Source organism: Linepithema humile, chromosome 3, assembly GCF_040581485.1.
Source record: "Linepithema humile isolate Giens D197 chromosome 3, Lhum_UNIL_v1.0, whole genome shotgun sequence".
NCBI lineage: Eukaryota > Metazoa > Arthropoda > Insecta > Hymenoptera > Formicidae > Linepithema > Linepithema humile.
Window position 1 is genome coordinate 27910841 of NC_090130.1, and position 14705 is coordinate 27925545.

Consider the following 14705-nt stretch of genomic DNA (forward strand, 5'->3'; position numbering starts at 1 on the left):
TGCTAACATTAAGAGTGAAATATCGTTATCGAAGAAGAAAAATTTTAAACTTTGATCATATTTCATTCATGTTGGCAATTTTGCCGACAAGTTTGAACCGTAGGTTAAAGTTAATCGACGCTGGAAATAATCACTCTTTGTCCTGAATTTTGCTACCCCCTAGCGATTTGCGTGTGAACCTTTGTAACGCGTCTCCACTAGTCGCCAATTGTCCATTTTCGCACGTAGATGAATTTCGAAAGGCTTGAGAAAAAATTCGAACAATTATCATAACTATGTTGAAAGTAAGTATCTCACGAATGATAGTGATCTTTATCTCGATGCGATTAGCGGAGATTTCGTCAAATTTCTTTCCTCGACGAATGGCTTGACGATGTCTTGGCTACTTAACCTCGCGTGCATCTGCGTATCTGTGAATCCTCGCGTATGCATAAATTTCAAGAGAAATATCGGGCAATTATATCGCGATTGCATCGTGTTTGAAATGTGATGGTGAATAATGTGATACATTATGATTTATAGATCACTATATATGGATGTCATCATGAGTGCCGCATAAAGTTTCGGGCGATTATACAAGTATAGTGTCGCGAATATGAACCGCTGGTGTATCAGCGCGTTCGTTAATCGGCGAGCAACAACTGCTGCGTTTACACGAATTTCGGGAGTGTCGAAGAAAAGTATCGGTCGTAGTTTTATCATGATTACGTTCTGTTTTTAATGTTGTGAGTTTCGCGAGTGATAGTGAGTATACTAAATGTATTACCGCATGTAAATATTCGCGGGAGTGTCGAAAAAAGTATCGGGCGATTGCTAAATTTAGATTGTCGCGAGTGCCGTGAGTGAATGATGATTAATCATCGAGGGAAAATCGAATCTTTGGATACGAAATGGAACGGGCAGGACATCAATGGACGGAAGACAAACAGCGGCACGACGACTGGTGAGTCTATGCGTTAATTATAATTATATATTAAATTTATCTTTGAAATAATTTAATATGATTTTATACAACAATAAAATCTCGTTTTTTATAAGTACATATAATGATAACTAAGAAATATTCATTAATATTTTTATTAAAAAGTTTTTATATTTCCACAATTTTTATATTACTTTATTTATATGAAAATAATATAAGAACAAAAACGTATATTGGCACATTATATTTTATATTAAAAATGTGCGCACAGAATTTTATTTTACTTATGAATTGTAAATTAGCGAAAATAGAATTATTATTATCGAGTATCGCTGATATAAGTATCAATCTGACCCAATCGATATATAACGAGATAGACATTAATTGACCACCGGCATTAACGGTTCAATTATTTTATGACTATCTGCATGTGTGTGTAGCATGACCAGATATTGATTCCGGTTTTTTGTTTGTTTTTTTTTTTACGATGTAACGGAAATTCGTGACGCAAAATATTTGCCGTTATCAGTCAAACGCAAATCACGAACTAAAAATTTCGGACAAAACTACGTTCGAATTTATTTTTGTTAGACTGTACCTATCAATTACTTTTATTAAACGAGCTCTTCCATTGCGACGTGTTGATGAAAATCTATATCGACTGTCGGGATAAAGTTTTACGATTATGTTCATTATATTTTTGCATTTGTTCTTTAGCTCTTTTGGTCCATTCATTTGACATTTGACATTCTTTCTGTTATATACGATCTCTATCATAACTCTGCAACGATTTGTACGTGTTTTGTTGCCGTTAAATACTTAACTATAAATTATGCGATCATGAGCGCATTAAATTCTACTATACTTTATCTATTGAAATTGTTCGCATTACATCATGCGACGCAATAGGCAAATGTAGAGTACGAGAACGAGACTCGGTGTGAGTGTTATTCTTTGTATCATAGAGTACGATAGATCGCGAGACGTTAGGCCTAGGATAGACACGTAACTCGCCTCATTAAACTCGACTCTCGCTTTTTAAACACGCCTCTGCTAAGAATGCTCTGCCTTTGCTTGTAGATACCATTTACGCAATACAGGAGATTTCGCTTTATTCATGCTCTAGTGTGAGATCATCTAATTTACGAAATTTCTTTCATGAAGTAGGATTTCATTCAGTTCATTGTTCCACGAGAAGAGTATTGTTTCGGATACGTCTAGTAATTATTTGCACGAGAATATTTTTCTTCTCTGTTTTTTACACTTTTACTTTTGTTACTTTCACGATGTGACAAAAAAATTAATGGATAAATAGAAATAAATTTATTCGTAATAAGAAATATTATTAGTGATTAATTATATTATAATTAGTCTTTTTTTTTATTTTTTGCGTAATAATATTCTTTGCATCATTACAATTTCTCTTTAAAAGACTTATTTGCGGTTGGAATATCGAATATTTCTGAATACACATTAACGTATGATAATTTTGTCTACTCGATAATTTTGATCAAAACTAAATGCTGTAAATTTTTCCATTACATATTTCCAATTTACATTGCAAATTTACCAGAAATTATAATTATTTTGCATTCTTTTGATGAAATGATATTCCGGTAAACGAATTAAAAGCTGTATACGTATTTTCATGCGCTTGTGCCACATGATAATCAAAATTAGTACATTGGTACAGCGAAAGATACACACAAAGCATTCCGGCCATAAATACTGATACTTTGGTCTATTTGGGGGAACATTCATTCGAAAATCGCTCATAAAATCCCATTTGCATCGTGGTCGAGGTAAAACCCAAATAAAGCATTATTGCTATTTGCTCGCATTAGTTGTTTCCGAATGAGACACTATTAATTCGTAAATATTCTGCCATATCTACTATGCACTTCCGCCGTATTTACATTTGTAAGTCCATATTCATATTCCACATTTAGATAAACGTTATTATCTTTAGTTTTGTTTACATCATATAAATCAAAGTCCATAACATTTGTGGAATGTACAAATTGTAGAATCATATATCTTAAAAAAAGGCATGTAAAATCGATATTCGCATTCATTGTTGCCGTTTTTTCGCGACGCCGATTAATCTCGATGCATGTTGTGCGTTACTTCGTGCTGTCGAGCGATTGTCAGTGCGAAAGTTGCATACTTTGACGGTTCATATTTGGAAAAAGTTAGTGCAGGTATTTTTTTTATTATTTTTGTATTTTATAAAAGCTAATACGTATATTTCTTTGTAATTAAAAGAATAAATAGCGCGCGTGTAGCGCACGCTTGTGTGTGTATTAAAAAATACAGATTGTAAACATTTTATAATTCTCGATTGCTCGATTCATGCTGATCGGAATGCACTCGACAGAAAAATTGCGCGTTTGTATGAATTTTTGATCTTGTTCTTGTCGAGAACGGTTATTCACCGTCGTGGGAATTTCTGTGCTACGTTGCATAATGAAAGGCGATACAGCCGAGGGAGTAATGTTACTAGCTTTATGGTGCGCGCGTACTCGTTATCTCGACGTCAGTGCACACTCGCGCGTTACACTTACGATACGATTGCTGAAAACGAAGTTTGCGGAATTGCCGTAACTGAGCAGAAACGGAAGAATGCGCGTCGACCGTTTTTGATGCCGATAACCCACGATAACCCTTCGACCCGCGAGCGTTTCACCTGTTCCCTGCGGACGGACATGATGTCGTCCCATTGTTCCGAGCCACGGTCGCTTTGCGACGCTCGTGATGTGACGCGATAGAAAGCACGATGAGACGCGCTCTTAAGTGGAACGATACAGCCTCGATATCTCGTCTGAATCGCGCCGTTTAACACTTTAAGCCCTGCAATGACGTTGCACAGCGTGACCCGCAAACTTGATTGCATCAACGATGCTGATTAGATCTGACTCTTCGATTTAACCATTTTTCTCTGCTTTGTATTTTAGATCAAAGAAAAAAGAAAGTTTAATTTATCTTCTGATTGCGCAGAATTTTCTCAAATAACAATTTATCTAATATTATTTGTCCTCTTTTTATTCAATGGAACAAATACTTTTGTTGATTTTGTTATAATTATGTACACTTAAAAATGAAATTATGAAATTTCAAAGAATAATCTGAAAAATATTATGGCTTAGCTATCGATTTGTGATACATTATTTAATGACATTTTATTCATTACATTACAGTGACCTTATTGTGGCATTTTCTAAAATAAGTGCAATGCGATAAAGTGAGACACAAATTTTTCGCGTAACTTGCAAAATTGTAATACATACCTAGTTGCCTTACTACTTTTACCAAGTCGAGTGTGTTAGTGTGCGAAAGCAGCGTTTGCAAGAATCGAGAGGCGAATTGTAGAAAGTTACCGTGTGACGAGATGCATTTTCTACGGTACCACAAGTTTCGACGTACTATAAGACTTTATTGAATAAGAAAGAAATTACGTAGGACGGATATATGCATGACGTCACGCTATAGGACTGTACTGCAATTACTGCGAATTGGCCTTCAAGACTCGTTTAGTACAATAACGTTTTACTGATTACAGCTGTGGATTAAATATCAGATATCTGAATAACTAAAACGCAACTAAAACATGCTTTGGAAAATACACACTCGGTTGTATTGTTTATATGAGATCATTTTACGGGAAATCACAAATGCATTTATACACTATTTATTCGATCGGGGTGCAGATTTAATGTGGAAATTTTCTAAAGCTATTCAGTATCGGGGTGCATGTGAAATTTGACACACACAGCTTTCATACTGTTTTTATTTAAAAAAAATATAGTTTTGTTACTGCATTTTTTCAAATTGCTTCAAAAGTTTTTATTTATTTGATAAAATCTATTTTTATCTCACTTTGACTTGAGTTTTTAATTGAATTTATCATTGAAAATTAAAACTATTAACATTTCAAGTACCTATATATAATATACAATACATTAGTAATACTGCTAGCAATTTTTCTATCATAGAAAGAGGATAAATATTTGTATTTTTTTTTGCATTTCTTTTTATTTCACACTTCACATAAAACATCACACACTCATGTTATATCACATATAATCTTAAAACATTATTTTATTTTTTAAATATCTTAAAAATTGCTTAACACGTTACAATTATACACTGTATTTTACAAACACGTGAACTCGGAAAGGTCTCCTCTGTTAAATAAGCAAACAGACGAACGGGATTAGTACTGCATCACGTAGACGCAACTGTACTCGCGCGTACGCGTATGATAGATATATCGACGAGTTTGCCATTGTGAGCATGCGGGTAAATGAAAAGCTACGAGCGAGCGACGTGACTCCGATGTGTCACGTCTTTGAATTCTGCCTCTCGTGATCTGTTTTTGCAACCTCTCTTTCTCTCTGCTCTCGTTAATCTACCGGAAAATCTCACTCCAGCGCATCATCCTTTTCGCATCGAAAACTCTGCTGAGAAATCGGACTGTAGCTTAGAGCTGTAGATTCAGACAACTCTGAACTTCTGTCTAAACTTTAACTCTTTCTTTCCGATTTGAAATTTTATCGTTTAAAAAAATGGCGAGAAATCCGGTCAGGTCGTCGTTGTTACATAAGTTATCCACGTAAATTGGAAAAAAAATGGTGAAAAAGGGAACAGACATATGCCGCTTAAAACTGCAGCGAAAAATGGCGAGAATGTACAATGTTACCGGAAGTTCAACGAGGCGTGTTAAGGAACTTTTACAGAAAAAAGCTCTAGTTTTCCATACTCGCGTTAATAATCCTTTTACTTGCGCTCCCTCGCGCGAATAAAGCTCGAAAGCTTCCATAAAATTTTAACTTGATCACGCGCGGTACATTTATACGACTAAACCCGTTCGCTTTAACGACACTTGATAAAAAGGCGCATCGTGCGACCAGCAACAAATTTACTAGCTATTTCATGTTTACGGCGTGAAGAATATTTGTGACTTTTTGTGCGAATACACAGTTATATAAAGGATTGAATTAAGCTGATGGTATGAAACAGTGCATCTAATATTTCTCATCAATCACGTTTCTTGTTTTTCAACAATGTGAATATTATGGAATAAAAACATCAATATATGTCATATATGACAAAATGTCGATTTTATATTATAATTATATAAACAAAAATTGACTTTTGATGTAAAATGGAACCAAACTTGCTCGTACATTTCGAGACATGTTATTTAGTAAGCATTAATTAGAATTGAAATTAAACAAGAAATACGATATTACGCGTAATGATTTTGTTCTGAATATAATATTACTGTAAAACTGATGTAAAATTTTATTGCCGAAATCTCCTAAAACTGTTACATAGTTAACCTTCCTGACCGTATGTTCAATTAAAGTTAATTACTGGCGATGAATAGTTTGACACAAGGGCGTAGGGCATACGTGAAATTTCTAGGAAGTTTAAAATATAGAAGGAAATGTGTTTAACCGTTTGAAATATATCGCACATACTAATAATTGTTGCACATTCAGTGCTATGTCTGAAGTTTTATCTACAATATTTCTATTTTTTCATTCAATAGAATTCATTATCTTTAATCGCATTAAAAATGAACTATTCGTAAACTATTGGTTGCTTAATCCTCAGGTCATCACGGAAGGACTTATCTCTTGAAATACGATTTTGTTTTCTAAGTCCGCGTTTCATTTGCAACGAAAGATATTTGAACGTACCGAAGAAATAACCGCGAGCGTGTGTTTTGCATGAAACCACAGGAATTGTTTACCGACGCACCGTACGGGACATATATACAGTTCGTTGAATTCTCGATGGACTATGCATTATTCGGCGATACCGCGCGCGAAGTTGTTTCACATAGACAGAAGGGGGATGTATAAAACACTGACTTCGATATGTCACGTTTCCGACCCGCCACTCCGAGTCGCGACAAAAGTCTACCCGTAAAAGTACTCGGTAAATGTGCGGGGAAGACGCGTGTGTATGTGTGTACTTCCGGTCGGTACTGTACAACACGTATGCGATCCGTTATACTTCGGAATACCTTCGATGCGTCTTGAACAGGTTCATCGAATAAACCTACCAGCTCTCGATAACCAGAGAGGCGAGAAAAAGAAAACTTCCTAGTCCACAGATACTCCATACATTTAACTTCTTAGCGCTCATGTCACAGCACTTGTTGCTTTGAGTTAAGATAGCAGACTTGCGAATTGCGACACTGAGATTCTTGAGATTCTTTAATTAATTTGGAATCGATTTCTCGATGTCGACAATATAAAATAATAGTAATAAGAAATGAGACAAAATTTCGATTTTTCTTCTTTTGTGATGCCGAATTGAATAAAAATATTCAAAAGAGAACCGTGTTCCTGTTATGAAACATTTTCTGGTTGGCGGCGCGCTTTATCGGAGACGCACGATATTCCCTGTCTGTCATATATTCTATTCATTCCTGTCGGTGATTTCCCGAGCTGTATGAGGATGAATCCGCGCAGGGAAGGGACGTGGGAAGACAAAACGAAGAAAACGCGAGTGATATGTCTATGATATCGTTTCACGAATGAATGGACATAGATTTCTAGTTCACCGTTTCGAGGAAACACTACCGACGTCTTCTACCATTTCTGCTGCTAGTAGTCGGAGTTTGTCCAGGTGCTACGCGCGTATTTCGCATTCACTATGCATGAAACACTGCAAAACTCTAAGTAGATGGAATAACATTGTGCGACTTGCTCGACTTTTCTCGCTGAACGAATCGCCTTAGTGTAGGAGCGTTTCGGATGGCGTGTGTAAAATTTGTGCAGCGCATCCTTTAACGCATTGAGCGACAAATTTTGCAGAACGTTCTACACATCTTCCGACTAATAATTATGTTTTTTGCGTAATATTTTTTACGGGCAAAGTTCTTCATATTTAGTAATTAAATATTTGTCTAGATGCTAACAGTATCGTAATATTTTTTTTGAAACTGGAAAGAGAAAAATTTGCTTCCAAATGCTAAATGAAATGTTTAATTTTAATTATACATATGCTATATTATGTTTCGTAATACTGATGAAATAATGTTAGGATTATATTTTTCGAGAGAAGTCTGACATTAACTTTTGATTAAATTTTTCTATTTCTATTCGTATTTTTGTTCGTATTAAAAGAGAGATATCAGATAATAACGAGAGACATTGTGCGAGGCAATAACTGCGATGCCATTCACAGGTGAATGGCAGAAGCGCAGAAATATATTGCCATGTCCGGCTTGTTGAAAATACGCTTTTCTCGACGCACACATTTTTCAGTGCACATTATCGGAACTGCGAGTACTTTATTAGATTTTTACTTGGGATTATCATTTCATAGCTGGTGCCGATATTCATTAATTCGCGAAATTGGTAGAGATATTAATCAGTCGTGTGACGAAATGCATTAGAGGGAAACAGTAGTAAACGGGGTATCGAGATGTCATACCCGGTGAATATGTCGATTCCTGTGAAACATGTGTCCGTAAATACGCGTGTCGTGCCACCTGCAGTACAGCAGTATGCAATACACAGTGCAGTATATCGCGCTCGCACCTTGCGCCCCAGAATTTGTGGAGCCTTGCGGTCGCGGGCTTCTAAATAATCCCGGAGAGTTGGTAATATCATTTGGTCCTGCAGAACTAAATAACGAAGAACAGACATTACGAGAACCGCCTCGGGTTTGATTCACTCGATGCGGATAGTTACGTATACGCGATGCGACATAATCACAGTCTAACGAAATTTGCGAGGTAAATAGCGAAATTTCTATAGCGAAGTGTTATCTAGTTAGGTAATTAGTTGAGTAATATAAAGTAATTCGCCTTGCGCGCTTTAATTAATTTCGATGGATTTTTCTTTCGAGAAGATTTTGAGAGGCATCTGTTGCAACTTTTGAATATTCAATATCGAGTGTCTTCTGCTAATTGAGTCGTGAATTTAAATTCTGAAAAAGCTTAATTGGAACTTGTTCAAGAATCTGTCAATATGACTGCGGCCATAATTCTGGGAGATCCCGAGATATGTTATATCTGTATTCGAGACGCAGAGAGGAGACTCAAAATTATTGGTATTTCGATGCAAAAGGAGGAAATGCCCACATTGCCCAAGAGAGAGCTTCACAATTAGTGAACATATCACTGTCTCTCTGTGCACGGTGCGACACAGGGCTTTATTCACGGTGCATTATGGTCCGCCGCGCGTAATCGCCCTAATGAAATTTAAGCCACAGGCTTCGCTCAATGTGGAAATGCATTTCGCGACGATAAATTTGCTCGCCAGGATGCAGCAGGATCTTAACGCGACGCGGCTTAATGAGAGAGGAACACGACGGGAGGATCAAAGGAGTAATCAAGCAAGTGCGCGTCGTATTTAGACATTCTGTATACCGACGGCAAATGTCCTCGATACAAGGGATCGGATTCGCCAGATACGGCGGACACGCGTGATTCGCATTTCGATCGGATTCGATTATGCTTGATCAGACCTAGTTCTGCAACCCTAAGTGTCAACGTGCCTTATCAAAGGCAGCTGGTCTGTTAGATTGGATAGGGAAGGTACACGTCTTACACTGCGGCACCATAATAACGGCCGGATGTTCGAGTCCTCTCTGAGGCGTGGCGCAAGATACACGTGGCTTGACTGCATTTAGAATGTTCGGGGAAAAATGGGTTGGTAAATCTGAAATGCGGTATCAGCAAATCAAGTCATGTCTCGGCATAAGTGTCTCGGCTGTGCTTCCGCTTGCTCTCATAAATTAAATAAATGTAAATTTTATGTGCAGGTTTAATCCAACTAATTTACATTTTGTCAATAGCGATTAATTATAGTTGCAATTCTAAACGGTAAATTTTTATTTAATTTGTAAATAATCGGGTTAAAAAAATTTATGATTATACATATGAATTTTTTCAATGATTTTAATTTTTGTCATTTTGAGATAATACGATCTCCGCGTACTTTTCTTTTCAATTAGTTCTACGATGCGTTATAAGCTCGACGAAATAAGTTCGCCATAAGAGATTCAGCGAAGTATAACTAGATGAAAGACTTCAGTTAATTCGGACTTAGGACTCTGTGAATGCGAATGTAATTCGTAGAAGCACTTGGAACTTCACGTTTTATACGATGAGACAGATGATATATCGAAGTTTTCCGAACATTCAAAATTCGCGAAACATTTGAAATTCCTTATATTATGTGCACATTTGATGCAGCATTATTCGTTATTTATATTTGCATAATTAGTTGCGACCAATTTATACAACAAGTCTCACATAAATTTTTAGAATACAATTTTTACCATATTTTTTAATATTAAAAAAATATATATAATTTGAAGAAACAAGTGAAATATTAATTCTATATTACAATGAAACAGTACAGATCCAAAAAATTTTTTCGCAAACTGTAGAAAAACATTTATACAAAAGAGAAATTAGGAGAAAGAAATAAATGAATGAAATGACGCTTGTGTACAAATCCAAAGAAATTAAGCTGGAAAAACTGATCTCATGAAAACAAAACTGTATCTTTGAACGAAAAATAACTTTAGAAAAAAGTTTCCATTATTCATTATTTAAGATAGTTTTATCCCACCCATTGTTGTAAAATACCGAGCGCGTAATTTATTTGTCATCATGCTATATAAATGATTGAGAAATGTTCTGTCGGCTATGTAATTCATACCGATTAACGAATAACGCAAATATTTAGGATGCCGAGTAACTCCGCTGCCTTGTTTGATCACGTTGAATGAATTGTTTAATCGCAGTGGTCGATGAGATTGGAAAGCAGATAATTAATGATAAAGGAGTGTGTTTGTTTTTGGGCGAATTGAATTATCTTGATCCATCACGGGATATATATGCTAAAACGTTATATGATTAATGCGCTTGTTCCGCTTTTATTCCGCTGAATAATCGCTCTAGAATATCTAAAAAATATTAAACTTTTTAAGTCTACAAAAATCCACTTCTCGAGTTGAAATTTCATTTATTTCTATTTTCCTCCTTTTGCGACCGAGTAAAGATCTTTTTTAGTAATACGAGGTTTTGAGATTCTATTTCAACTTTTTAGATAAATAAAAAATTTGTAGGCTTCTTTGGGAGCTTAAGTCCTCCAAGATTCAATTGAATCTCAGCGAACGATAAAATCTTACCTAATTAAATCTCGCAAATATATCCGCAAGGTGCACTTAATTTGCCATCGCTTATAATTGGAAAACTTTATTTACGTGAATTTTGCTTCGACATTTAAAGAAAAATCAATTTCTAATTAGCTGAAGCAATCGTGATTAAAATTCGAAATAAAATTAGAATGAGAAGTGTTCTTCGAAGAGATTTCTGAAGAAGATTCCGAATTATCGCATGCAAAACCCACTTCCCACCACAAAACGCAAATAATATCAAGCTTGAGGTTTGGCGAACGCGCTGCTATAAAAAGAAAATGCTCTATCACATTTTCAGTGCAGTATCTTTTTCCTCTTTGAGAGATACCGCGATTAAACTTTAAACAACGTCATAAGGAGTTTTCGAGTGAAGTTCCGCACAACTTTGGCGCATCTTCAAAGTTCTTCCTTCTATTTTCCGGCATAAAGAGTTAACCAGGGGCGCGGCTTTTCGTGCGCGTTATCTCGGGGACGTACGGCGCATCGCTTAATCTGCTAAATTGCCGTGTACAGTCGAAGAGCGAGATCTTCGAGGATTACGGCTTAATGAAATTTGAACCCGGTGGATTTGCTCGTGGTACAAGCGTGCCCGCAACCCCCCGACGCGAGTACATACGTAACCCCACGGAATCTCGACCTTAAGACCGGCACTTACCCTAAAAGACAAATTCGCCCAGGGATATTCTAAGGAACCGCCGTGGTACGATGAGCGTAGTCGCGTGTTTCGGTAATCCGGCGGATGTAATCGCCTCCGTTACGTACGTAAAGGCGAGGTGAAATCCGTTAAGTCGTCTTCATCTTGTAAGATACATCCGCGATACCGTCCGTTATTCGAGAGTGGAGGAGCGTTGTACTCTACCATGTAAATCGTCTTGTACCGAGATTAAGTCGGACTGTGTCGCTTCTTCCACTGTCATTTGCTAAGATAGTGCACGATAACGCAGATGATAAAATCCGTTATTAATGGACATTGTTATTTTTGACTGGCGAATAAACTGAATACATAAAAATTACGCGTTGCGCATTACAAAAATCGCATTGAAATCTTAAAAACATTTTTGTGATGATAATATCCCATTTGTGTTATCAATTTAAAAAATTTCACGGAAAATATGATAAAGCGGATATTTTGCATCGGACGACTTATTTTAAATAAGAATTTTATTACGCATCATATTTCTTCATTACTATTCATTGCTGTTTATTGCTTCATTGCTATTCACTACTACTTCCAAACGTTTAACTTAGTAAGCGGGCTCCGAATGAAGTTTCTATTGTATTTTCTCGAAATCTCCTCGGTTCCTGAATTCGTGATCTTAGATAACTGACGTGGGTATTAAGGGCTTTTTAAGTCCTTAAGTTAAATAACAATTAAGCATTAAGTAGCAATTACCAGCCACAAAAGCTGTGCCGAGATGGCGCTTTCGCTGCACTGTACTGCGGCATCAAAGACCGTATTAATCTCTTCGTTGCATCGCGACGAAAGGACGGCGCGCGCTCAACTCGTGAAGTATTCATCGATCGATCACGAAGTCTCTCTTCGCCAGATGGAGAAGAGAGGAAAGCCCATTCCCCCTTTTGTTCTTCAAAAAGCGGCGGCCATCGCGCGGCGAAAGCAAGAGCGGCGATTAGAATTGCACTTCTCTCTTTACACGATCTTCCTCTTTTCTATGTCGCCGTACCCTTTTCGCGCGCGCAACCGCCGGAAACGGCGCTGTTCTCACGTAAATGCGCATAAATTTTCTCTGGCTCCCGTTTGCCTCTTTTCTCTCTTTTCTCTCGCGTCCGCATCTTGTTTTTTTTTTTTCCTTCCCTTTTTCTCTTCGGCGAAGGGACTTTAATTCCACGGTCGTCTTAATCAAAAGTTACGGTCCCGTTGTTTTGCACTGAGTTAAAGCGCCGCACTTGCGCGCGCGAACGCTTATGAAAATGGATTTTAATTCGGTGAAAGTGAAAAACAGAGTTAATCTTACTCGGCAGTCGCACGCCGCCGGGCGAGATTAAAATTTCGAATCGCCGCGACCAACGAGAATTCAGGGAATTATTCAAACCAGTTGAAGCATTTTATCGAAACGTGAGACTGCAATATCCCGAGTGGTCATTTTCACATATTTCTAACGATTGAATGTGAATTCTCTCGCCATTTTATACGACTTACGTGTACGCGATAAATATATCGCGTAACATTTTAATGCACATTCGCTTTCTTTCGACGAGGTTGAAGAAACACATAGTTTTAACAATATAAATATGATATTTAAAGTCCAGAAATAAGATTCAGCAATTGTTTATTGGTGCGCAGTCGTCCCACTTTTTTTATCTACTATCATTTGAATATTCCGGTGATAATAACTACGATTTTAAATCGCCAATCGTGTGTTTACAAAGCCATTCGCTTCCGCTTTGATTACTTTTATTAAGCCAATCGACTTCCGTTAATGATCGGCTTAGCTAATGGGATAGACCGAGAAGGAAATTAGAAAGATATGATCGGATTGGGGTGAGAAAGAAAAAGAGTGAGGCAGCGAGGAAGGAAGACAAAGGGTTGGTCCGAAGTTAAGTAGGCACCTCTGAAACCTTATCTACGCTTTTCGTTCGCGAATCTCGTAAACTTTTGATGTTATCCGCTCGAACTAAAAGGAGCCCTATTTCAGAAGATGAAGGGACGCACAAATCTTGGGCGAGGTACCGGATAACAAATAGTTCACGCGCGCTAAAGCGGAAGCAATTACAATCGATTAACGCGCAATATTTAATTAAATTGCGCTTTGTATTGATATCTGCTATTTTAAAGACGATAAAAAGAAAATAAACATCGAGCATTAGTGAATTATGTGACGCTGTTGTCAATCTAAAAGAGATGATATATAGTCTTTTACGTGTTATATTTTTATTAACACTTGTAGAATCTTTTTTTATTGTTACAGTGAATCATGTAACAAATATAAAAAATTATCAATTTGATCATTAAATCAATTACTAATCGTCAAATACGTTTTACTAACACTGTTATTAGTTGTGAAGTACGTGACGCTGTTGTTAGTCCACGCGCACAAATAACGGCATTGTTGCAGAGAATTATGAACTAATTAACTCTTCGCACGAAGGTTTACGTCGCGCGTGCTTGAGCAGATGCAGTTACGCAAGCCGCAGCAGCGTCCGATCTGCACTGGATTGTAACGAATTTCGATGTTAATTAAGTCGAAACTTTCAATGAGCACAAGCGACGCGACAGTCTCTCTTTGTTTTGCAGAAAGCCTTTGATTTGCTTGTTTAATTTTATTCAGCATGTATTATAATGAACAAATTTTTGTTATAATATTGACTTTATATGTATATCTGAAAAATACAATAGAATCAGTAATTATTAAAAAGCTTTTTAACAATTTGATATTTTAAATATGTTTATTTAATTATTCACTTTTTAAAAATATCTATTAATTATATAAATGTTAATAAAATTATATATTTATTGATTTATCTTATTCTGTACGATTTATAATTTAAAAATCGAGTTTTTTTATATTTACGACTGTATGCATAATAAATGTTAATTTTATTCTAATATCATAGAAAGCTGCGATTTAACGTATAACGAATTTTCTTTATA

General features: G+C 36.5%; 1 protein-coding gene across 4 annotated transcripts in view; it reads left to right on the top strand.

The window, feature by feature from the left end:
* Nucleotides 1-14705, top strand: part of Cad87A (cadherin-87A) — a 184981-nt gene that overhangs the window by 15517 nt on the left and 154759 nt on the right. Inside the window, exons 1-2 of one of the 4 annotated variants that reach the window (XM_067350905.1) lie at nucleotides 164-284; nucleotides 523-943. The exons of 2 other annotated variants lie outside the window; for them this stretch is intronic. In XM_067350905.1, coding sequence (XP_067207006.1) covers nucleotides 891-943 — 53 coding nt within the window. In that variant the 5' untranslated portion in view covers nucleotides 164-284; nucleotides 523-890. Of the gene's footprint in view, nucleotides 1-163; nucleotides 285-522; nucleotides 944-14705 lie in introns of those variants that run through there. One more of the 4 variants, XM_067350908.1, reaches the window with a different exon arrangement.